At 47.6% G+C, this 24,927-nt stretch overlaps 1 protein-coding gene across 1 annotated transcript in view; it reads right to left on the bottom strand.

Moving 5' to 3' along the window:
- Positions 1-221: 221 nt before the first annotated feature.
- The window catches only part of M6PR (mannose-6-phosphate receptor, cation dependent), a 38,086-nt gene continuing 13,380 nt past the window's right edge, over positions 222-24,927 (bottom strand). Inside the window, exons 4-7 of the mRNA XM_082269219.1 lie at positions 19,286-19,395; positions 16,890-17,020; positions 3,662-3,788; positions 222-781 (exon numbers count right to left, since the gene is read on the bottom strand). Coding sequence (XP_082125345.1) covers positions 659-781; positions 3,662-3,788; positions 16,890-17,020; positions 19,286-19,395 — 491 coding nt within the window. The 3' untranslated portion in view covers positions 222-658. The remainder of the gene's footprint in view (positions 782-3,661; positions 3,789-16,889; positions 17,021-19,285; positions 19,396-24,927) is intronic.

Genomic DNA, 24,927 nt, shown 5'->3' with positions numbered 1-24,927 from the left:
CAAAAAAATAGCTATAGGAAAAGCAAAGGAAAAGCAAAAGAAGGCGAAGCAGGAAGATGAGATGGTGATTTCAGTTGCTGCAAGAAATATGAAACAGATATATAAAATTGAAAGTCAGATCAGGACCTTGTTTTTTTTTTTTTTTACAACGTAAAGTAACAGGTGGGGCCTACAGTATTATTGGCAGTTTTATGTTTTACAATAATCCAAAAATGATGTGGGTCATATAACCAGCCAAACAAAATCAATCCTATCCTGGCCCATAGGTTTGATCCAGTCAGGATCTTTCCAAACATCTCCATCTTTCCCATCCTATGACTTAACCTGAGTATGTCTGTTTTTGGTTTTAAGGCCAACACCGCAGCAGTACCAGGAGCAGACAATGCTCCTTACTTTAAATCAGAAAGTATGAACCAGGATTCTCAGGAGTGCTAGCCACCTTGGCTATACTCTCAAACTCAAGCCATTTAAAGTCTCTTCCCAGGACAATATTGTGGCAGCATTTTGACCACATAAGGACTGTGGGAACATATGCCCACGTGGCAGCGGAGCAGCTTTAAGAAACAAAAAGGAGGTTCTAAGCAGCAGGGAAGAATGTGGTAGAAAGTTGTGGTTTCTTTCATTTGTAACATCAAGGAATGTTGTAGGAAACGGGATTTCACATAGGCAGTAAGTGGTCATCTCTTTCTTCTGGCTCCTCCCCAAGCTGATCATCTCCCACTCCGCGGTAGGCAGTTTCCGAGGACCGGGGCCGAGATCGGCACACAAAGTCACAGCCATCCTACGAAAAATGAATAAAGAGATTTTATTCCAATGAACCGCAACCTGAGAAATGTCAATTTGACAAACTGTGACCATGGTTATAGACAGGCCTGGGCAATGCAGTCATCTTTGAATGTTAAGAAACTGCAAGTTTAGTGGAATCAAACTGCCAATGTCAGACGAGCAATCCTCTCTATAGGGGGAGAATCGCCAAACGATAGGATCACTAATAAGAAAATGACAGTCAACTGTTTCCACAGCCACGGTATCAACACCCCTCCCTCCAGAATCTCACCCACTAGCAAGAAAGTTCAGAAAAACACAAATTTTCAGCCAGCAAGTGAGCGACATTGTAAAGACCCAATGAGTATTCTGCTCTTTTGATGATCCTTTCATTGTCAAGGTCCAGTTAGTGACAGGATTTGTAGTGTGACATGGGCCTTTATAGTTTATCAGCTGCCTCATATACAATCTATGAGTAGTAAGGTTTGATTGGCTCTCCTCGCCTCACACACTGTCAGTGTGTGGCAAGAAGAGCCGATTACCAGCACTTCCTTGTGTGCATGTGATCGGCTGTAATTGGACACAGCTGATCACATGGGTAAAGAGCCACGTCACTGGCTCTTTACCAAGATTGGGGTCACGCCATGTCCCAGGCACACAGCGTGCCTGCGATTGCCGTACTGCATGCCCCCCACGGGCGTGGTGAGACTAGGGCAACGTCATACGACAGAGCATCCTGTTCCCCCGTCATTTGTCTATACGGCGGGCGGGAGGTAGTTAAAAGAGAAGTATGGCTTTAAAAAAAATACTTGGGTGAGAGGCTCCCCGCCGGCTACCGATCGCAGTGGTCTACTGTTCCAGTACAGATGGGTCTGGGACCTGGCTGTCTCCAGGACAGGGAACACCGGGTTCCACTCTGACTCCTCTGTGGTTTAATAGGTTATTGCCGGAGTTGTTGCATCTCCTTGATCCGGGCGCTTGGTTGTCTAGAGGGGTATATTTACTTTCACACCTGATCTCGGGGGGCACAGTTAAATAGTTTGCTATCCTCTGAGGGGAATTTCAGCTCCCAGCCTCTATGCACTTCCGCTATCTGCAGATTCGGCACGTCATTTGGCCAATTTGCCAACAATCCTCTGGCTCTGCCCTCTGTTGACCTTTTGGATGTGCTTAGGGGTCGGGACCATCAAAACCTTATTTCATTGTTATACGAAATGTTGCTCACTAAACCTATGACCGTCCTTGCTTATGGCATTCGGGCGTCAAGGGCGGAGGAGGTTGGGGAACTGGATGATGATGATTGGAGTGATGCCCTGGAGGCCTGTACTTTGGTGTATCCGAAGCTCTCCGATACTCACAAAAAGACCTATATAACTCATAGATCATACCTCACTCTGGTGAGGATGGCTAGGCTTGATTCCTTTTGTTCCCCTATTTTCCCCAAATGCCTGTCTCCTGGTACGTTTGGGCATCTTATATGGCACTGTCCACGTATACAGGGATTTTGGTCACAAATAATCCAGGTTCTAAATGACCGTATGGGTTCCCCGGCATCCTTGGACACCAAGAGGTGACTCCTGGGGATACTCCCAGATGAGGACATTGACAAATATATGCAACGCTTCCTCCGTGAAACCCTGTTTACTGCTAGGAAATTGTTACCTGGATACAGCCTTCCTCGATGGCAGACATTAACGGTACTCTTCCTTACAAGAAAGTGATGTTTATAAACAGGGGTGGTTTGAAACGCTTTCATAAGATATGGGATAGGTGGCTTGTGGCTTCCTCCACGTGTACTCCTTAATGGGAGTTACTCCTACTTGTTCGGTCCACTTTTTCCCTTTGTGGATTGTCCCACGCCTGCTGCAGATGCTTTACTTCATCTGTACTTTGCTGCTGTGTTTATTTATGCCATGTTTATGTGTACCTTTTTTTCTTCTTTGTGCTGTGGATTCTTTAACGGTTTGTAATGCTATTTGTTCTTTTGCACTGCACAGAACCCAATAAATGTTTGTTTGGTATATATATATATATATATATATATATATATATATATATATATATATATATATATATATATATATATATATACACACATATATACACACACACACATACACACACTTACCTAGATGGCTACAGCTGTCCCCCACCACCTCGAAGACTGAGAACTGAGTGATCAAAGCCTGCTGATCAGTCTTTAGTCTGCAGAGAGCTGGCGACTGTCAGTCTCCGGCTCTTTGCTCTGCCCCTCCACCACTCACTGGAGCTCTGGACTGTGGAGGGGGTGCGAGCGGCTGGCTCAGGCATCTTTCAAAAGCCTGGACTGGCTGAGTGATGCTAGCTGACAGTGGACATTAGACCACTGTCGGCTGAAAATGGGTCACAGGAGCGCACAACGAACTGCACTCTTGTGATCCCCAGGAGAAGCATACCCAAAATAGCTTTTCTTCCCCTTTAAGCGATGTTTAGCGAAGGTGGTGGGCTGCTGAGAGAAATTTGCAGCGCAGGTTTACAAAAGAGGGAATAGTCATGATTATTATAGAAAGCACTGTTTTGCCATCAAATGCCTGTTAACTACTGGTGTCTAACATAACATTATCATAATATAATCATCTGATTGGTATAAAAGGCAGTTTTGTTTCAGCCTGACTGGTTGCTGTGGGGTCATGTAGTTCTGGTAATTATACTCCCCTTTAGGATATCAAAAATGAGTCCACTTTTACAAACCCATGGGAGCCAGGTTAGAAGACGCTGTGCAAGCCCATATCCACAGGTCTGTCTGAAGCTTTATCATACACAAAATAGACAAATTGCTTATACCTTTCCATCCTGCATATAAAACTTCATTTACCACCACTGAAGTCCACTAACTTCTATGGAATGTCATACTCACCGCTGCCAGGTTGCCAAACTCTTGCCAAAAAGTGATATTGGGGAACTGCTCAATCCCTTTAGCTCCAACGATAAAGCGTTTATAAAGGAATCCACCGATGATATAAACCGCAACTAGTACCGCAAACCTGAGAAAATGAAGAGCCGAAGTGATAAATACGATAGCTTTACCCATCACATCTTGACTACCACATCTGATGAACAGATGAAGGACTCTCTGGCTGCTATTCAGATTTTACAGATCAAAATTAGAAAAAGGCTGTTAGAATTCCTGCACATGGGGCCACCGCTGCTTACCTCTTTCCGAAAATGCTAGTTGCCTGGCTGCATGCTTCCCTTCCAGCTTTAATGTTTCCAATTTCTAACCCAGAACAAGTATGCAGGCAAAATAAACATACATGAATACATACATATACATGGCTCTACCAACCTCAAAAGTGAAGTCTGAACTTACAAGACAAAGGCTCAGCTCCCTTCTTTCACAGGAGACATTGGGGGCACAGGAGCCATAGGCTTCTGCTGCAGTCAGTCAAACGCTTGTGAAGAGGGAATGGAGGTGTGGCTTACCAGCATGGAATGTTTCTATGGAAGCACACAGCCAGGCTTGGAAAAGCACATGCACAGATGCCTCCTTGTTACAGGAGGCTCCCATAAGAGGGAGAAGCTGCCAGTGCTGATGAGGAAAGCTATCCTTCTGTAGAATATTGTTGCACAAAGCAGGTATTACCTTTTTTTTTTTAAACTTTAGTAATCACTTTTAATAAAAGTGATACTGTTTTATGGACCTGTCTAGGCATCAGGTGGTAGGTCTTTCCTACTTTTACAACAAGAGAAGGGCACACCGACCTTATGCATTACCACTAAAAAGGTTTAATATCCGACAAAACAACATACATTATACTCAAACATATGAAGGTAGCACACATGTAAAAATATATAGGACCCAATCGCCTCCAAGACAACCAAGATATTCCTACGGTGCCGTTTTGGCTCTGAGGAAGAGGGTCCTCCCTCGAAACGCATCAGCCAGCTATATGCAGATACCATCACATCACCCAGCACCGTAGAAATATACTGGTTGTCTTGGAGGCTATTGCAGTGGTAAAGTTTCATGTCTGTGTGGCCACTCCTTCTGTGTTGGGCCGTGAATTTCAGGGATGCCCCTTATACACTCAAATAGAGAATATACAAACTAGTCTTTACTGTATTACCTCTATTTTGCTGTTACAGCAGTTGTGCAGAATTTATAAATCGGATTGTAGTCTAATAGGCACCATAGCAAGACTTGGTACACTCAGTAGTACATAGTGTCTGACAGCCCCCTCCTCTTCTGCAATACAGATCTGTGTGATAATGGCCATACATGGGTCGAATTTCAAAAACATTTTCTTTTGAAAGGTAAATTTTATGCGTTTTGTGATTCAATGGTGCCACCATTGATTTCAAAATTCGACAAACCTTCAATTTCACCTCTTTTTGCTACAGAAGAGAATTTTCGTGCTGAGAATCTGTCTTTTTTTACCCCCGGGAATTTTTTCTTGCACATTTCTTTTTCAATTATATTCCCTTGCACTATTCTCCCATCATTGATTTGAAAGTAGTTTGTTTTTCAAAACATTTCTAAAATGCCCGATTACTCAAATTCGATGACTGCATGAAAAATCGACCGTTGCTGCGGCCCACTAAAATTCTTTCGAAATTCGACCCATGTATGGCTAGCCTTAGGCCTCATGTACACTGCTGCTGATAAATGGACATTAAGGAGCAGTCAGGCATTTGTTTCAGCAGCCCCTGAACTCTCCCCTCTATGTTATCTTATCTGTCCATGTACACCAAGTTTTTGTTTATAGCCCTTTAGAGCCGGTCCACACTAGCGCGACTTGTCAGGCGACTTGTCAGCCTGACAAGTCGCGCTCCCTCGCGGTCCATTGACCGCTACAGGACCCGTTCTAATAGGAGCGACACAAGTCGCTCCGACTTAGAAAAAGGGTCCTGTACTACTTCGGGGCAACCTCGGAGCGACTTGCATAGACTTCCATTATGTGAAGTCCCCGCAAGTCGCTCCAAAGTCGTGGTGCATGGTAATGCACAAGTCGCCCCCGAAGTAGTAAGGAGTCGTGTCGCCATAGTGTGAACCGAGCCTTCGAGGCAGTTGTGTTTAGTGGAATTTTTTTTTAAAGCAATAAAAAAAAAAAAAAAAAAGATTAGTTTAGGACGGAAGTTTATTGGCATTTGAAATGCCAAATGCTTGCAACAGCATGTGAATGCAGCTACACGCTGTAAAAACTTATAAGCGTTTCTCATAGGGAAATATTTCTGACCATTTGCAATAGAAACAAAACAGACTTTCCAGGAGAGGGAGAGAGAGAAAACGGAATTTTTGTAAAATCTTACCTGTAAAATTCCTTTCTCTGAGTCCTCCGACAGTCGCCGCCTCTTCATATTCGTCACATATGGGGTATTAGACTTTGCTCCGAAGGAGTAGCTAGGCAACAGAATATGTTAACAATAAAGCTTTAACATATCCCACCCTCAAGGGGTGGTCCCCTCAGTCAATACCCTCCTACTTCCTGCAACCATATCTCAGTTTTAGTGGAATAGCAGTAGAGTATACATACAAACCCCAAAAGAGGGGCGGGGGCGGCGACTGTCGGAGGACTCAGAGAAAGGAATTTTACAGGTAAGATTTTACAAAAATTCCGTTTTCTCTTACGTCCTCCGACAGTCGCCGCCTCTTCATATTCGTCACATATGGGGACGTCCCAAAGCAGTGCAAACATGAGGGGTGGGAAACGCATCCGCGCCAAAAGGCAACGCAGTCTCCACATCAAAGAAAGGAACCTTACCAAAGGAAGGAACTAGCTGGGCAACAGCAAAAATAAGTGCTCAACAGGAGCAACAACCCAGGAAAAGACAAAAAACCAGGGGATACAAAACTTATCCCAACAGCCAGGAGTCCCCAACAAGGGACCCTAGGGAACAGCCGCACTAAGAACCTTGCGGCCAAAGGAAGCATCCGCCGATGCCTGAACATCTACTTTGTAGAATTTTGTGAAAGTGTGCACGGTCGACCAAGTCGCCGCCTTACACACCTGGGCTACAGAAGCCCCATGACGACAGGCCCAAGACGTACTCAGAGATCTAGTAGAGTGCGCCTTCACAGGCACAGGGGGAACCTTCCCCTGCAAGGCATAAGCCTGTTCAATGGTCTGCCTGATCCATTTGGCAATGGTAGAGGCGGAAGCCGCCATGCCCTTCCGAGGACCCTCTGGAAGAACAAACAAGGAGTCCGTCTTTCGAAAAGACTCAGTCGATTTAAGGTAAACCCTAATCGCTCGAACAACATCTAGAGAATGCAATCTCACCTCCTTAGGATGTTTAGGCTTCGTGCACAACGAAGGCAAAACAATATCCTCGTTAAGATGGAATTCCGAAACTCGTTTCGGCAGAAAAGAAGGATTAGGTCGCAAGACCACCTTATCCAAATGAACAACCAGGTACGGAGACTTGCAGGACAAAGCCGCCAGTTCCGACACTCTGCGAGCCGAAGTGATCGCCACCAAAAAGGCGACCTTTTTGGACAACATAGACAACGAGATCTCCCTGATCTGTTCAAAAGGAGCACGTTGTAACACAGACAGGACTAGATTCAAGTCCCAAGGGGGCAAGGGATCCCTCCTAGGAGGAACCAGATGCCGCACACCCTGAATAAAAGTGCCAACCAAGGAGTTGGAAGCTACGGGACGTTGAAACAGAACGGCCAGCGCAGACACCTGACCCTTTATCGTAGCCAGCGCCAAACGCTGATCGACACCCGTCTGAAGGAAAGACAGCACACGGGAAACCGAGTACGTGCGGGGTGAAAACCCCCTGGACTCACACCAGGCAAAATAGGCCTTCCAAGTACGGTAATAAACCTTTCCCGAGGAAGACTTCCTCGCGTTGATCAAGGTATGAACAACCTCTGGAGAGAGACCCTTCTCCTTCAGGACCTCGGTCTCAACAGCCAGGCCGTGCAAAGCCAGCGACTGTAAAGCAGGATGGTAAATCGGTCCTTGAGACAGTAGATCGTCCCGAAGAGGCAGACGCCAGGGGGCGTCGACCGCCAGATTCACGAGGTCTGCGTACCAGGACCGGCGAGGCCAGTCCGGTGCCACAAGAATCACCGTGCTGCGTTCCGAGTGTAACCTGCGAAGGAACCTGGACAGCAACTGAATCGGTGGAAACGCGTACATCAGCCTGTACTGATGCCACGGGGCCACTAACGCGTCCGACGCGTCTGCCCGAGGGTCGCGCGTCCTTGCCACGAACCTTCTCACCTTGTTGTTGAGACGAGATGCGAACAGGTCCACATCTGGAAGACCCCACGTCGCGCACAACATCTGGAAGACAGCCGGGTGGAGAGACCATTCCCCCTGATCCAGGGTCTGGCGACTCAGATAGTCCGCCTGCCAGTTCTCCACTCCCGGAATGTGAACCGCCGTTATCGCCGGGACATGAGTCTCGGCCCAAGACAGAATGTCGGCCACTTCTCGAGCCGCTCGGGCACTCCTGGTGCCCCCTTGGTGGTTGATGTAGGCCACCGCCGTGGCATTGTCCGTCTGCACCCGAACCGGGCAGCCCTGCAGCCGGTCCGTCCAGCGATGAAGACAGAGCCTTATCGCACGCAATTCCAGAATGTTGATCGGGAGGGAAGACTCCCCCTCCGACCAGGTCCCCTGGGCGGACAGAACGCCCAGAACACCACCCCAGCCCGACAGGCTGGCATCCGTGGTGATTATCGTCCACGAGATCGGACGAAACGACTTGCCCCCGGACACCAACGGGGACTGGAGCCACCACAGGAGGTTTTCCCTGGTGCGACGACTCAACGAGATCTGAAGAACCAGAGATTGAGGTCGCCCGTCCCACTTGGACAAGATCTCCGCTTGGAGACCCCGCGTGTGAAACTGCGCGAAAGGAATCGCCTCGAAGGCCGAGACCATCAATCCCAGACATCTCATACACGTCCGCAGAGACGAGTTCGGAACGTCCCTGAGGGACCTGACTTCCTCCCGAAGAGTCCTGAGTTTGTCTTCCGGCAGGAAGACCTTCGCCTGCACCGAGTCCAGTATCATTCCCAGATAGGGAAGACGAACCGACGGACTCAGAGTCGACTTTGGAACATTTATCGTCCAACCGAACTCCTGCAGAGTTTGCATCGTGACAGACAGGTCCTTCTCCAGACCCTGACTGGTCGCAGACCGAATCAGAATGTCGTCCAGATACCCCAGGACAGAAATGCCCTGGGCTCTCAATAATGCCAGAACCGGTGCAAGCACCTTGGTGAAGACCCGCGGAGCCGAGGCGAGCCCAAAGGGCAACGCCACGAACTGGTAGTGATCCTCCGCAATGGCAAATCGAAGGTATCTCTGATGACCCTCGAATATGGGGATGTGAAGATACGCAGCCTTCAAATCGATGGAGGCCATGAATTCCCCCGGAACCAGGGCAGCCACCACCGAGCGCAGGGATTCCATGCGGAACTTGCGAACCCGCACAGAGCGGTTCAGAGCTTTCAAGTCCAGAATTGGACGAACCTTGCCCTCCTTTCTGGGCACAGTGAACAGATTGGAATAAAACCCCCGAAATCTGTCCCGATGAGGCACCGGAACCACCACTCCCTGAGCCCTCAGGTCCCGCACCGCCAGGCGCAGATCCCGCAGGCGCTCTGGAGACAGTTGTAGATTTGAGGGAAAAAATCTGCTCTCTGGCCGAGAGAGAAACTCGATCTTGTAACCAGATCGAACGATTTCCAGAACCCATCTGTCCCGCACACGGGCCAACCAGGGCTGAAGAAAACCGAGCAAGCGTCCCCCCACCCCAAAACTGGGTGAGGGCGCCCCTTCAGGCCGAACTGTTATGGGCCGCAGGGCCGGATTGGCCGGACTTCTGTTTTCCAGACCAGGGCTTCTTCTGAGAGCCCTGGCCCTTGAACGGTTTGCCCTTGTAGTGCGGCCGAAAGGCACGAAAGGACCCCTGAGGGGGCCGAAAATTAGCATGCTTCTTCCCAGAAGCCCCCTTAGCCTTGGGGAAATGGGGCAAGAGAGTGCTCTTACCCCCAGTAATCCCCTTAATCAACACATCCAGGGACTCCCCAAAAAGGCGAGACCCATCATAAGGCAGATTGGCTAAGGTTTTACGTGAAGATTGGTCCACCGACCAACAGTTCAACCAAACCAGGCGGCGAGACAACACCGCCACGCTGTGCACACGCGCGGCCAACGGAATCAGGTCCAGGTCCGCATCACACAGATACATGACACCCTGGTGGATCTGATCCACCATATCCAGGGTCGCCGCTGAGGCCGAATCGGCCACTAGGACGCGCCTAAGCATCTGCGTCCAACTTGCGATCGCCTGGGCCGCCATGAGAGAAGCAAACAGAGCCTTAAGCATAGAACCCGTAACAGAATAAGTATGACGGGCAAGAGACTCCAGTCTCCTATCCGTGGCATCACGGAAAATAGGGGATCCCTCTGCCGGGATCGCAGTGGCTTTGTTCAAAACCGCAATAGCATGATCTACTGGCGGAGGCACACACCACCGCTCATCAGTGGCAGGCGAGAAAGGATAACGCAGCTTAAATTTACTTGGTACCGCAAAAGGCTTGCGCAAATCGCGCCATTGGTCCTTAACAGCGCGCTGAAAATCAGCATTGCAGGGAAAGACCTGCGGCGTCCTGCGTTTTCTCTGCGTCCCATAAGCCGCCAAGGCAGCTGGGGGACACACCTCGTCCTGCAAACGTAGCGTCTGCTTAATGGAAGCAATCAACTTATCCATGATTGCAAGCTCTTCAGGCGAGCCAGGGGGAGAATTATCAACCCCCTCAACTTCAGCCTCTACCTCAGACCCCACTAGATCCAGAGAGGAGCGGGACCCCGATAGGGGGGTCCCCGCCAGAACAGCCCCATCACCTTCACCCTCAGAATCAGAGGACAGAGCAACTCTGGGCCGTTTAGTAGATTGAGCAGCCACCAGCATTTGCACCTGTGCAGCAAGGCCAGCCACAATAGTGGCCAAATCCCCCCCTGGGGGGGAAACAGCGGTCCCCTGGCTTTCCACCAAGACTGTGGGAAATTTGCCCTCCTGAGAATCCATTGCCCCTGTATGCCAGACAACCAAGGGTTAACTGCCCCCTTACAGCAAGCGCGGCAAGCGCAGCCCACCGCACCACACTCAGGCACAATGAGACCCCCACAGGGAATATACAGACTGAATACAGGCAATGGAACACAGGAATAGAAGGATAAAACCTGAGGAGACTCCGCTGCTGCTGCTGCCTCGATCGGTGCTTCCAGGAGAGAGGAAGTGATGCTGCCAGGGCGCTCTATGTAAGCCTATGGAGGCTACAAGAAAATGGCCGCCGTGCATGTAAACCATGCGGCCGGAGCGGGCGCCGGTAAAATGGCGCCGTTTGGCGCCGAAAACGCCGCTCCACAGTGCATAAAATCACACACAATATCATCCCATAATATGGATACATGTTAGATCGCCGCAGCGATCGCTGTATATGCCCCAACATGCCATTAAAAACATGCCCCACAGCACACAGCTCCTCACACTGCCCAGCCTGACATACTCAGTGTCATACAGCTCCCCCCCCCCCTTGCAGCCCACAGCATGCAGCCGAGAGATAGGGAGACAAGCAGTGTGATTAAAGGCAGGTTACACAGTCCCAGACTGAGACCCCCCCAGACAGACAGGTCCCCACATAGATACACTTACCTCACATGGCGTGGGGAACCCGCACAGGCGAACAAGCCGCTGCACACGAGGCAGGGAGAGTCGCTACTCAAGACGCACACAATGGCGGTTCAGAAACCGCACAGCGTCCGGTGAGGTAGCCACCTCACCAATCATCCCTGCACCGAACAGGGATGGGTCGTTCACCGTGCCAGGAGCGTTACCTGGCTGAACGCTCGATGGCAGACTGGGAAGCCACTGACCCACGACCTGCGACCAGGGGGATCAGCCCGAGACCCAGTCCGCATGATCCTCTTCGTCCGAAGAACTAACTAATGCTGACAAAAATAACAGCTAAGTAAAGGTAGAGAGAAAACTCAAACAAAATATCAAAAAGAAGAAAGAGTCTGGGACAAAAAGTCCCAGCACAGAGAGAGCCAGCCACTCCTGACAAGCTAGACATTAAAACTGAGATATGGTTGCAGGAAGTAGGAGGGTATTGACTGAGGGGACCACCCCTTGAGGGTGGGATATGTTAAAGCTTTATTGTTAACATATTCTGTTGCCTAGCTACTCCTTCGGAGCAAAGTCTAATACCCCATATGTGACGAATATGAAGAGGCGGCGACTGTCGGAGGACGTAAGAGAAAGAAAGATTTCCTGCATTATAGGCATTTGGGAAAGTATTGTGATCACTACAACCTGCTATTTGCAAAAACGCTTCCTAACAAAAACGCTCATGAACACCGGTAAACGAGGCATGTAAAAGTGGTAAAACAGAAATTTTTTAACGTAGTTTACTAGCTGTCAAGTTCCAGCGTTCAAAAGAGGTTTTCCAACGTCCAGTGTACATGAGGCCTTACAAGAAGGGGGGATAATTGCTGGATGTCAGAACCCTTGCCCTGTGTATGCCAGCACAGAAAAGTGCAGTGTGATTGCAGCATTTTCACGATTTGAAAAAATAAGCCACAAATCATGAAATATAGGTTTAACCTCTTGCCGACTGCTATATACGGCGGCAGTCAGCCCCTCACAGACAAAGTGACGTAGGAGTGCGTCACTAGCCTTTGAGGCTCTAGGGGGCGAGCGCGCGACCCCGCTCGTTCGCGGACTCTGCCACGCGTGTGACTGGCGGACCCGATGTCCACCGGTCACTCGCGATCGTTGGGTGGAGAGGGAGAAAGGCAGGCGGCTAATGTAAAAAAAGCCACCTGTCATTCTCCCCTGTGTAAGAACAGAGATCATACGGTCCTGCTATGTAGGATCGTATTTCTCTGTTGTTACACAAACAGCCACATCCCTTTACAGTTAGAAACACGCCCCTAGGGACACACTTAATCCCTCCTCCAATAAAGTTAACCCGTTCCCTACCAGTGTCATTTTTACAGTAACAGTGCAAATTTTTAGCACCGATTACTGTAGTAATGTAGTAATGTCACTGGTACTCCCAAAAGTGTCAAAAATGTCAGTCAAGGGTCCGATCTGTCCGCCGCAATGTCGCAGTCCCGCAAAAAAAAAAAAAAATCGCAGATCGCCGCCATTACTCGTTAAAAAAAAAAAAAAAAAGACAAAAATCTTTCCCTTAGTTAGTAAACGCAATAACTTTTGCGCAAACAAATCAAAATACGCTTATTGCGATTTTTTTTTTACCAAAAATATGTAGCAGAAAACAAATTGGCCTAAAACGTTAAAAAAAATTTTGGTTTTTACTTTTTTTTGGGGAATTTCATATAAAAAAATGTGAAAAATATTGTTATTTTTGCAAAAGTGTCGCTCTTCTTTTGTTTATAGCGCATGATACAAAAAAAAAAAAAAAAAAAAAAAAATCGCACGGTGATCAAATACCACCAAACCAAAGCTCTGTTTGTGGGAAAAAAAGGACGTCGCACGACCGCGCAATTGTCCGTTAAGGTCACGCAGTGCCAAATCGAAAAATAGGCCCTGGTCAGGAAGGGGGTAAAATCTTTCGGGGCTTAAGTGGTTAAAAAGGTGAGACACTGCAGCAGGGCTTTAACCACTTAAGCCCCGGAGGATTTTCCTGTTTAAAGACAAGGGCCTATTTTGCGATTCGGCACTGCGTGACTTTAACGGACAATTGCACGAACGATCGGCCGTCTTTTGTCCAGGGCTGTCATGTCTGTTGAAAACTGCAAAAGAATGCACACGAATTTTGTCGGCCAACAACAGCAGACTGCAGAAGTGATGTCATGTGATGGTTAACTTTCCGTGTGTTTTTTCTTTTCTGAGCATGCCCAGTCTTGGAAATCTGATGTCTGTCGGCCGAATTCTGTACTGACTGGCGAACAATCGGCTGTTCTGGTGTCGGCATACAAAAATTTTAATGCTTGCACGACAGATTCTGTTCGGCCGAAAGTGCGCTGTCGGCTGTCGGAAGCATCATACTAACAAGCCGAAAATCGGCCGATCGTTCGGCGGCCGAACATTTTCGGCCGACAACCGGTACGTGTGTACAGGCCTTAAGGGAAAGATTTTTGTCATTTTTTTTTTTTTTTTTTAACTAGTAATGGCGGTGATCTGCGATTTTTTTTTTGCAGGACTGACATTGCGGCGGACAGATCGGACCCCTGACTAACATTTTTGACACTTTTGGGGGTACCAGTGACATTACTGCAGTAATCAGTGCTATACATATGCACTGTTACTGTAAAAATGACACTGGCATGGAAGGGGTTAACTTTATTAGTGGATCAAGGGGTTAAGTGTGTCCCTAGGGGCGTGATTCTAACTGTAAAGGGGCATGGCTTGTGATGTAACCACAGAGACATACGATCCTACATAGCAGGATCGTATGATCTCTGTTCTTACATCAGGGAGAATGACAGGCGGCTTTGTTTACATTAGCCGCCTGCCTTTCTCCCTCTCCAGCGGGAGATCGCGAGTGGCCGGAGGACATCGGAGCCGCCGGTCACTCGCGCGGGGATGCCCGTGAACTAGCGGGAGCGCCCCTCCGGCGGCGCTCGCCCCCTGCAGGCTCATGGGCGAGCGACGTAGTACTACATCGCTTTGCCCAGGAGGGGCTGACTGCCGCAGTAAATATACTGTGGGCGGTCGGCAAGCGGTTAAGTGTTTAAAAAGAATTGTCTATATTTTGGAGGACCTGACCAGTTTCGTCAATGGTATGGATTCCAAATTGTGAACTACTGGGTTTTACTATATGGACTTTACAGTGCCTTGCAAAAGTATTCGGCCCCCTTGAACTTTGCGACCTTTTGCCACATTTCAGGCTTCAAACATAAAAGATATAAAATATAAAACAACAAGTGGGACACAATCATGAAGTGGAACGAAATTTATTGGATATTTCAAACTTTGTTAACAAATAAACTGAAAAATTGAGCGTGCAAAATTATTCAGCCCCTTTACTTTCAGTGCAGCAAACTCTCTCCAGAAGTTCAGTGAGGATCTCTGAATGATCCAATGTTGACCTAAATGACTAATGATGATAAATAGAATCCACCTGTGTGTAATCAAGTCTCCGTATAAATGCACCTGCACTGTGATAGTCTAAGAGGTGCGTTTAAAGCGCAGAGAGCATCATGAAGAACAAGAAACACACCAGGCAGGTCCGTGATACTGTCGTGGAGAAGTTTAAAGCTGGATTTGGATACAAAAAAATTTCCCAAGCTTTAAACATCCCAAGGAGCACTGTGCAAGCGATAATATTGAAATGGAAGGAGTATCAGACCACTGCAAATCTACGAAGACCTGGCTGTCCCTCTAAACTTTCAGCTCATACAAGGAGAAGACTGATCAGAGATGCAGCCAAGAGGCCCATGATCACTCTGGATGAACTGCAGAGATCTACAGCTGAGGTGGGAGACTCTGTCCATAGGACAACAATCAGTCGTATACTGCACAAATCTGGCCTTTATGGAAGAGTGGCAAGAAGAAAGCCATTTCTTAAAGATATCCATAAAAAGTGTAGTTTAAAGTTTGTCTCAAGCCACCTGGGAGACACACCAAACATGTGGAAGAAGGTGCTCTGGTCAGATGAAATCAAAATCAAACTTTTTGGCAAAAATGCAAAACGTTATGTTTGGCGTAAAAGCAACACAGCTCATCACCCTGAACACACCATCCCCACTGTCAAACATGGTGGTGGCAGCATCATGGTTTGGGCCTGCTTTTCTTCAGCAGGGACAGGGAAGATGGTTAAAATTGATGGGAAGATGGATGGAGACAAATACAGAACCATTCTGGAAGAAAACCTGATGGAGTCTGCAAAAGACCTGAGAGTGGGACGGAGATTTGTCTTCCAACAAGACAATGATCCAAAACATAAAGCAAAATCTACAATGGAATGGTTCACAAATAAACATATCCAGGTGTTAGAATGGCCAAGTCAAAGTCCAGACCTGAATCCAATCGAGAATCTGTGGAAAGAACTGAAAACTGCTGTTCACAAACGCTCTCCATCCAACCTCACTGAGCTCCAGCTGTATTGCAAGGAGGAATGGGCAAAAATTTCAGTCTCTCGATGTGCAAAACTGATAGAGACATACCCCAAGCCACTTACACCTGTAATCGCAGCAAAAAGGTGGTGCTACAAAGTATTAACTTATGGTGGCTGAATAATTTTGCACGCCCAATTTTTCAGTTTTTTTATTTGTTAAAAAAGTTTGAAATATCCAATACATTTCGTTCCACTTCATGATTGTGTCCCACTTGTTGTTGATTCTTCACAAAAAAATTACAGTTTTATATCTTTATGTTTGAAGCCTGAAATGTGGCAAAAGGTCGCAAAGTTCAAGGGGGCCGAATACTTTTCGCAAGGCACTGTACCTTCAAATAGCATTACAGGCAACACCTCTCCGGTTTACCACCACCTAACCCTCACAGGCGCTTTTCATCCCTAGTAACACCTAACCCTTACTCAAAACCAACCCTTTAACTTCCCCTAAACCCTTCTCCAAACATAACTTCCCCCATAGTACCACCCCCCCCCCCCAACTCCTTTTTTTCAGGATTTGTCTGGCTACCCCCATCTTGCTAGTTCCTTTGTACTATTTCCTCCTCTCCCTGACCTAACCCCAATACCCTGTCCCCACTGTCCTTATCTACCAGTCAGGTACCCAGTAGGTTCTCCCAAACCCTTCCCAGTCTAAATTCTGTTACTTTCCCTTCCCCCAAGATAATAAAAAAATCCAGCATTCAGTATTGTCAGGACTCACGGGTGTTTGTGCTCTTTGCCATGCCATTTGCATGCAAGAATTTGGTATAACTCTGTACCATTTTACTCAATTCTACTGTTACCTGTATGTAGTACATTTAAGATGTGAATCTATAAATGTCTTCACTGTATGCCCAAACGGAACTAGTTGCTGATTAACTAACCCCCCCCCCCTTTTAGGCGTGTTATTGAGGTGATGCCCATTTACAATCCAATGTCATCTTCATAGATTACAATGCTCTAAAATAAATCACTAGTGGCGCACAGGTACTTTGGAATTTATAATAATTTTATTCTCTAACTGGATACTTACACAATGAGAAGAATGGAGCCCACACTGAGATGGGATTCCTCTGCTGGACAGGCAACACTACTGTCCATCTCAAACAGATAGAAACAATTGTTCGTTTTGTTTCTCTCCTCGCTAATTATCGTAAAGGCATCCTACAAAGTGAAGAGAACATATATTCAGATTACACAGCCAGTTATTGCAGTAGCATGGAAAAACTACTATGGATTTTCACTGGGATACAAATCAATTGCCAAATATTATACTCGATTTTTTTATTTGTTGAGTGTTTTTATGCTGTTATTTATCAATGTTCCTGTTACATAAAGCAGAAAAAAAAATAAAAATAAATATAGTTGTCAAGCTGGACATAGTTTGTGTATCACAACTCTCAGGAGATGTCCCATCCTATGTCACTCCAAGAAAATCAACCTTTAGGTAGGAATAAACAGGTGGTTTGTTTGCAACCCGATTGTCAACCTCTGCACTGCCTATGTATTCTTAACATATAAAAAGTAACGCCAATGTACTTTTGCCCAAAGCAACTGTCTCGTTTGCCTGCATTATGGGGCCAATAGCATGAGAGATTTAGTAAAACGGGACCAAGAATACAGAAAAACAGTATATATAAAATCAGAAAAACAGGGCACTTATATAACATTTACAGCAAAAATTACTAAAAAAAAAATAAATAAAAAAAAGACATAAAAACTGCTGTAAGCATAAAGTGCAGTGACCCAAACCTGCAGCAGCTTTACAAACTCTGCCTATAAAGCTGAATGCTGGGCCATTGTGAAGGCAATGCTCTGGCGCTTCTTCATACTGCCAAAACCTGTCCTGTCACCTGCACATGCCGATTACACCGTATGCCAGCCGATCACAGAAAACAGTCAACAGGGATGTGGAGAAAAATCAAGCGTCGACTCAATCAGGACGTTTTAGAGCCGTCTGTCAGAACTGCTGTAATTTCAGCCATATCTGAAGGAATTCTGGTGCTGCTGCAGCTATGCTCCTTTTCGTACATGCACTTTATACCTGCAACAGTTCTTGCGTTTTATATGCTAGTGGCAGTCACTTATTTAACCACTTAAGCCCCGGAGGATTTGGCTGCTAAACGACCAGGGGGTATTTTGCGATTCGGCACTGCGTGACTTTAACGGACGATTGCGCGGTCGTGCGACGCTGTACCTAAACGAATTTGGCGTCCTTTTTTTCCCACAAACAGAGCTTTCTTTTGGTGGTATTTGATCACCTGTGCGATTTTTTGATCACGCGCTATAAACAAAAAAAGAGCGTCAATTTTGCAAAAATAACAATATTTTTCACATTTTTTTATATGAAATTCCCCAAAAAAAAAAATGTAAAAATCTAAATTTTTTAACATTTTCGGCCAATTTGTTTTATGCTACCTATGTTTGGTAAAAAAAAAAAAAAAAAAAAAAAAAAAAAAAAAAAAAAAAAAAAAAAAATCGCAAAAAGCGTATTTTTATTGGTTTGCGCAAAAGTTATCGCGTTTACTAACAAAGGGAAAGATTTGTCATTTTTGTTGTTTTTTTTTAACGCGTAATGGCGGCGATCTGCGATTTTTTTTGCGGTACTGCGACATTGGGGCGGACAGATCGGACCCTTGACTGACATTTTTGACACTTTTGGGGTTACCAGTGACATTTCTACAGTAATCAGTGCTATACATATGCACTGTTACTGTAAAAATACACTGGTAGTGAAGGGGTTAACTTTATTTGGGAGGGAGGGGCTGTGTGTGTCCCTAGGGGCGTGCTTTCTACTGTGATTGGCTGTGGCTTGAGCTGTAAGGACACTGATCAACGGATCTACATACTAGATCCGTGTGATCAGTGTCTTTACACCGAGGAGAATGACAGGCAGCTTGTTTACACAAGCTGCCTGACTTTCTCCCTCTCCCCCGCCGATCGCAGAGTGGCCGGCGGACATCGGGTCCGCCGGTCACACGCGCGGGGGGGGGGGTCCGGGAGCGCGGCGCGCGGTCGCTCCACCGACCCTCCCAGGCTAGTGACGTACCGATACGTCACTCTGCCTGTGAGGGGCTGACCGCCGCAGTATATAGTGGGGTCGGCAAGCGGTTAATATGGGGTTGATATTGAAGTCCACCGTTTGTTTAATTACTTGCAGGACTACCATTGCCCTTAGATGCGCCTCCAACTTGGCTATGGACTATAATCTTTGGAAACTGATGTGTTAAAATCACATAAATAGCCTAAGCCAAATAGAAAAGATGATGGCTCCAGCCATCAAACTCAAATACAAAGTGGTACCAGTTTATAAACAGCCATTTTGTTATTCGACAAATTTGCTTCTGACCACCACTAAACGATTTTCTTGCACTTCCTATATTATATATATATATATAAATCATATTCAAACATTACTGAAGAGCATACCCCCAGGGTGTTCTTGTTGCAGGATATCATGACCATGGCCTGCCTTGGTTCTTTACCACAGTGACTGTCATACTTGTCTCCAGATTTGTAAAATAGCATGATCCAATCCGCTAGAGCATAAACAAAAGGAAAAATATTAAAAAACACTTCTACTCCCATGTAGATAATCTGTATTTCTAAAGCAAAAGAACAAAACAGTGGAGGAGGAGAGGCGAACCATGCTTGCCTTTAACCGCTTCCTGGGCAGAGGCAATACCATTTAGCAGCATTAGTATACTCCAGGTAACCTATAATTCTAGAACTATTTTCCCTACCTAAATAATATTCACATTATCTTTAAGCAACTACCATGATTTTGCCCCGGTTCACATTTGTTCGATCGCAGCGATCGTATGTAATTCGGAGCGCACTGCTCCTAAATTACATGCGACCTCATGTGCGGTGCAAATTTCAGCCATACACTTTGTATGGTTGAATTCGCACTAAACTCGCACAGAAGGCTTTTTTTTTTATCCGCAGCAGAATCGGATCGCATAGTGGTTCACACTAGTGCGATCCGATTCTGTGCAAACTTGCAGATCGCACTGCGATATGCGATCGCAACTGGAGGGTGTTAACTTCCAATTGACACCCCCTGCGTATCGCATATGGCAGTGTGAACTGCCAGAGGTGCGGATGCGATGCGGGATCACGCTGCATATTTGCAGCGTTCCCGCATCGTAAAAATGTGAACCGGCACTTTATCTGTAACAGTCTTAATATATTCTGCTCTGTTTTTATTATAGGATGACAAATTGGAAAAAAAAAAAAAAAAAAAAAAAAACCCAAAAGCTTGCAAGCGATTACTATTTCATAATATGGGCTCATGCACACAGATGTATTTCCAGGTGTATGACAGTATTTACAGTGTTCGGGAGCCCATATGTGTGCACATGTAAAACAACTACTGGAATATACCCACATACAGTATAATTTCTAACTTATTTCTATGGGCAGGACAGGGTTTTTTTTTTGGCTGTACGACTAGATTCCTACAAATACGGCTGAGTGCATGGGCCCTCAACAGCTGTCAAATGCCAATAATCCACAATGATTCGTTCCCAATCATTTACAGTGATAGAGGTCAGTGGGCTCATGCACGCTACTTGCTGTCAAATGGGGAACATGAACGGATATCTGCCCAACATGTGTTATTGTGCAGAAAAATGTCCATCTACAGATTACAGTTGGGAAGTTGTTAACATTATTGTGAAATTGCCGATATGCTGCAGATCTATTCTATGATATTAGATAGTGGAACATGAAGGGAATTTATTAAGGGATCTCACAAGCAGCCCAAGTCTAATAGGCTTGTATCAGACAGGGCTACGGAAAAGATTATATGACAAAGGCCAGAGGTCAAAGAATGAAAACAAGAGATATGCCACTCCAGGTGAGATTAGGTAGATTAGACTCCACACATGGATGATAGCCCACGGCCTGCTTCACTGAGATGCATGCATCAAGAAGAAATGGCTGCACACCAAGACAATGCAAGTCAGTTTGTTGTAACATCCCAGTAAATCCAACAAAAACCACCACAGGACAGTAGCAAATAAAGAATGTTGACACGTTTCACACAATTGTGTTGTGCTTACTCAATGATTTACAAGCACAGCATAATTGATAGAAACACGTCAACCTTCTGTATTTGCTACTGTCCTGTGGTGATTTTGTTGGATTTACTGGGACATTGCAACAGACACACACTTTCCTCGTGTGCAGCCATTTCTTCATGACACCAGAGGCCAAGGCCAGAGAATTGACATCACCAGGTCTAGTCTACAGTACACAACAATAAGAAAACGGAATTTTTGTAAAATCTTACCTGTAAAATTCCTTTCTCTGAGTCCTCCGACAGTCGCCGCCTCTTCATATTCGTCACATATGGGGTATTAGACTTTGCTCCGAAGGAGTAGCTAGGCAACAGAATATGTTAACATTAAAGCTTTTAACATATCCCACCCTCAAGGGGTGGTCCCCTCAGTCAATACCCTCCTACTTCCTGCAACCATATCTCAGTTTTAGTGGAATAGCAGTAGAGTATACAACCAAACCCCAAAAGAGGGGCGGGGGCGGCGACTGTCGGAGGACTCAGAGAAAGGAATTTTACAGGTAAGATTTTACAAAAATTCCGTTTTCTCTTACGTCCTCCGACAGTCGCCGCCTCTTCATATTCGTCACATATGGGGACGTCCCAAAGCAGTGCAAACATGAGGGGTGGGAAACGCATCCGCGCCGAAAAGGCAACGCAGTCTCCGCATCAAAGAAAGGAACCTTACCAAAGGAAGGAAACCAGCTGGGCAACAGTAAAAAACAAGTGCTCAACAGGAGCAACAACCCAGGAAAAGACAAAAAACCAGGGGATACAAAACTTATCCCAACAGCCAGGAGTCCCCAACAAGGGACCCTAGGGAACAGCCGCACTAAGAACCTTGCGGCTAAAGGAAGCATCCGCCGATGCCTGAACATCTACTTTGTAGAATTTTGTGAAAGTGTGCACGGTCGACCAAGTCGCCGCCTTACACACCTGGGCTACAGAAGCCCCATGACGACAGGCCCAAGACGTACTCAAAGATCTAGTAGAGTGCGCCTTCACAGGTACAGGAGGAACCTTCCCCTGCAAAGCATAGGCCTGTTCAATGGTCTGCCTGATCCATTTGGCGATGGTAGAGGCCGAAGCCGCCATGCCCTTCCGAGGACCCTCTGGAAGAACAAACAAGGAGTCCGTCTTTCGAAAAGACTCAGTCAATTTAAGGTAAACCCTTATCGCCCGAACAACATCCAGAGAATGCAATCTCACCTCCTTTGGATGTTTAGGCTTCGCGCACAGCGAAGGCAAGACAATATCCTCATTAAGATGGAATTCCGAAACTCGTTTCGGAAGAAAAGAAGGATTAGGTCGCAAGACCACCTTATCCAAATGAATAACCAGGTACGGAGACTTGCAGGACAAAGCCGCCAGCTCCGACACTCTGCGAGCCGAAGTGATCACCACCAAAAAGGCGACCTTTTTGGACAACATAGACAACGAGATCTCCCTGATCTGTTCAAAAGGAGCATGTTGTAACACAGATAGAACCATATTCAAGTCCCAAGGGGGCAGAGGATCCCTCCTAGGGGGAACCAGATGCCGCACACCCTGAACAAAGGTGCCAACCAAGGAGTTGGAAGCCACGGGACGTTGAAACAGAACGGCCAGCGCAGACACCTGACCCTTAATCGTAGCCAGCGCCAAACGCTGATCAACACCCGTCTGAAGGAAAGACAGCACACGGGAAACCGAGTACGTGCGGGGTGAAAATCCCCTGGACTCACACCAGGCAAAATAGGCCTTCCAAGTACGGTAATAAACCTTCCCCGAGGAAGACTTCCTCGTGTTGATCAAAGTATGAACGACCTCTGGAGAGAGACCCTTCTCCTTCAGGACCTCGGTCTCAACAGCCAGGCCGTCAAAGCCAGCGACTGTAAAGCAGGATGGTAAATCGGACCTTGAGACAGTAGATCGTCTCGAAGAGGCAGACGCCACGGGGCGTCGACCGCCAGATTCACGAGGTCTGCGTACCAGGACCGGCGAGGCCAGTCCGGTGCCACAAGAATCACCGTGCTGCGTTCCGAGTGTAACCTGCGAAGGAACCTGGACAGCAACTGAATCGGTGGAAACGCGTACATCAGCCTGTACTGATGCCACGGGGCCACTAACGCGTCCGACGCGTCTGCCCGAGGGTCGCGCGTCCTTGCCACGAACCTTCTCACCTTGTTGTTGAGACGAGATGCGAACAGGTCCACATCTGGAAGACCCCACTTCGCGCACAACATCTGGAAGACAGCCGGGTGGAGAGACCATTCCCCCTGATCCAGGGTCTGGCGACTCAGATAGTCCGCCTGCCAGTTCCCCACCCCCGGAATGTGAACCGCCGTTATCGCCGGGACATGAGTCTCGGCCCAAGACAGAATGTCGGCCACTTCTCGAGCCGCTCGGGCACTCCTGGTGCCCCCTTGGTGGTTGATGTAGGCCACCGCCGTGGCATTGTCCGTCTGCACCCGAACCGGGCAGCCCTGCAGCCGGTCCGTCCAGCGATGAAGACAGAGACTTATCGCACGCAATTCCAGAAAGTTGATCGGAAGGGAAGACTCCCCCTCCGACCAAGTCCCCTGGGCGGACAGAACGCCCAGAACACCACCCCAGCCCGACAGGCTGGCATCCGTGGTGATCACCGTCCACGAGACAGGACGAAACGACTTGCCCCCGGACACCAACGGGGACTGGAGCCACCACAGAAGGTTTCCTCTGGTGCGATGACTCAACGAGATTTGAAGATCCAGAGATTGAGGTCGCCCGTCCCACCTGGACAGGATCTCCGCTTGGAGACCCCGCGTGTGAAACTGGGCGAAGGGAATCGCTTCGAAGGCCGAGACCATCAATCCCAGACATCTCATGCACGTCCGCAGAGACGAGTGCGGAACGTCCCTGAGGGACCTGACTTCCTCCTGGAGAGTTCTGAGTTTGTCTTCCGGCAGGAAGACCTTCGCCTGCACCAAGTCCAGAATCATTCCCAGGTAGGGAAGACGAACCGACGGACTCAGTGTCGACTTTGGAAAATTTATCGTCCAACCAAACTCCTGCAGAGTTTGCATCGTGACAGACAGGTCCTTCTCCAGACCCTGGCTGGTCGCAGACCGAACCAGAATGTCGTCCAGATACCCCAGGACAGAAACGCCCTGGGCCCTCAATAACGCCAGAACCGGTGCAAGCACCTTGGTGAAGACCCGCGGAGCCGAGGCGAGACCAAAAGGCAACGCCACGAACTGGTAGTGATCCTCCGCAATGGCAAATCGAAGGAACCTCTGGTGACCCTCGAAAATGGGGATGTGAAGATATGCATCCTTCAAAATCGATGGAGGCCATGAATTCCCCCGGAACCAGGGCAGCCACCACCGACCGCAGGGATTCCATGCGGAACTTGCGAACCCGCACAGAGCAGTTCAGAGCCTTCAAGTCCAGAATTGGACGAACCTTCCCCTCCTTTCTGGGCACGGTGAACAGATTGGAATAAAACCCCCGAAATCTGTCCCGATGAGGCACCGGAACCACCACTCCCTGAGCCCTCAGGTCCCGCACCGCCAGGTGCAGGTCCCGCAAACGCTCTGGAGACAGTTGAAGATATGAGGGAAAAAATCTGCTCTCCGGCCGAGAGAGAAACTCGATCTTGTAACCAGATCGAACGATTTCCTGAACCCATCTGTCCCGCACACGGGCCAACCAGGGCTGAAGAAAACCGAGCAAGCGTCCCCCCACCCCAAAACTGGGTGAGGGCGCCCCTTCAGGCCGAACTGTTATGGGCTGCAGATCCGGATTGGCCGGACTTCTGTTTACCAGACCAGGGCTTCTTCTGAGAGCCTTGACCTTTGAACGGCTTGCCCTTGTAGTGCGGCCGAAAGGCACGAAAGGACCCCTGAGGGGGCCGAAAATTAGCATGCTTCTTCCCAGAAGCTCCCTTAGCCTTGGGGAAATGGGGCAAGAGAGTGCTCTTACCCCCGGTGATCCCCTTAATCAACACATCCAGGGACTCCCCAAAAAGGCGAGACCCATCATAAGGTAG

This window comes from Pelophylax lessonae (assembly GCF_965119305.1).
Source record: "Pelophylax lessonae genome assembly, chromosome: 9".
Classification (NCBI taxonomy): Eukaryota; Metazoa; Chordata; class Amphibia; order Anura; family Ranidae; genus Pelophylax; species Pelophylax lessonae.
The sequence above is the reverse complement of the archived record's forward strand: the minus strand, read 5'-3'. Positions and strand labels throughout refer to the sequence as shown.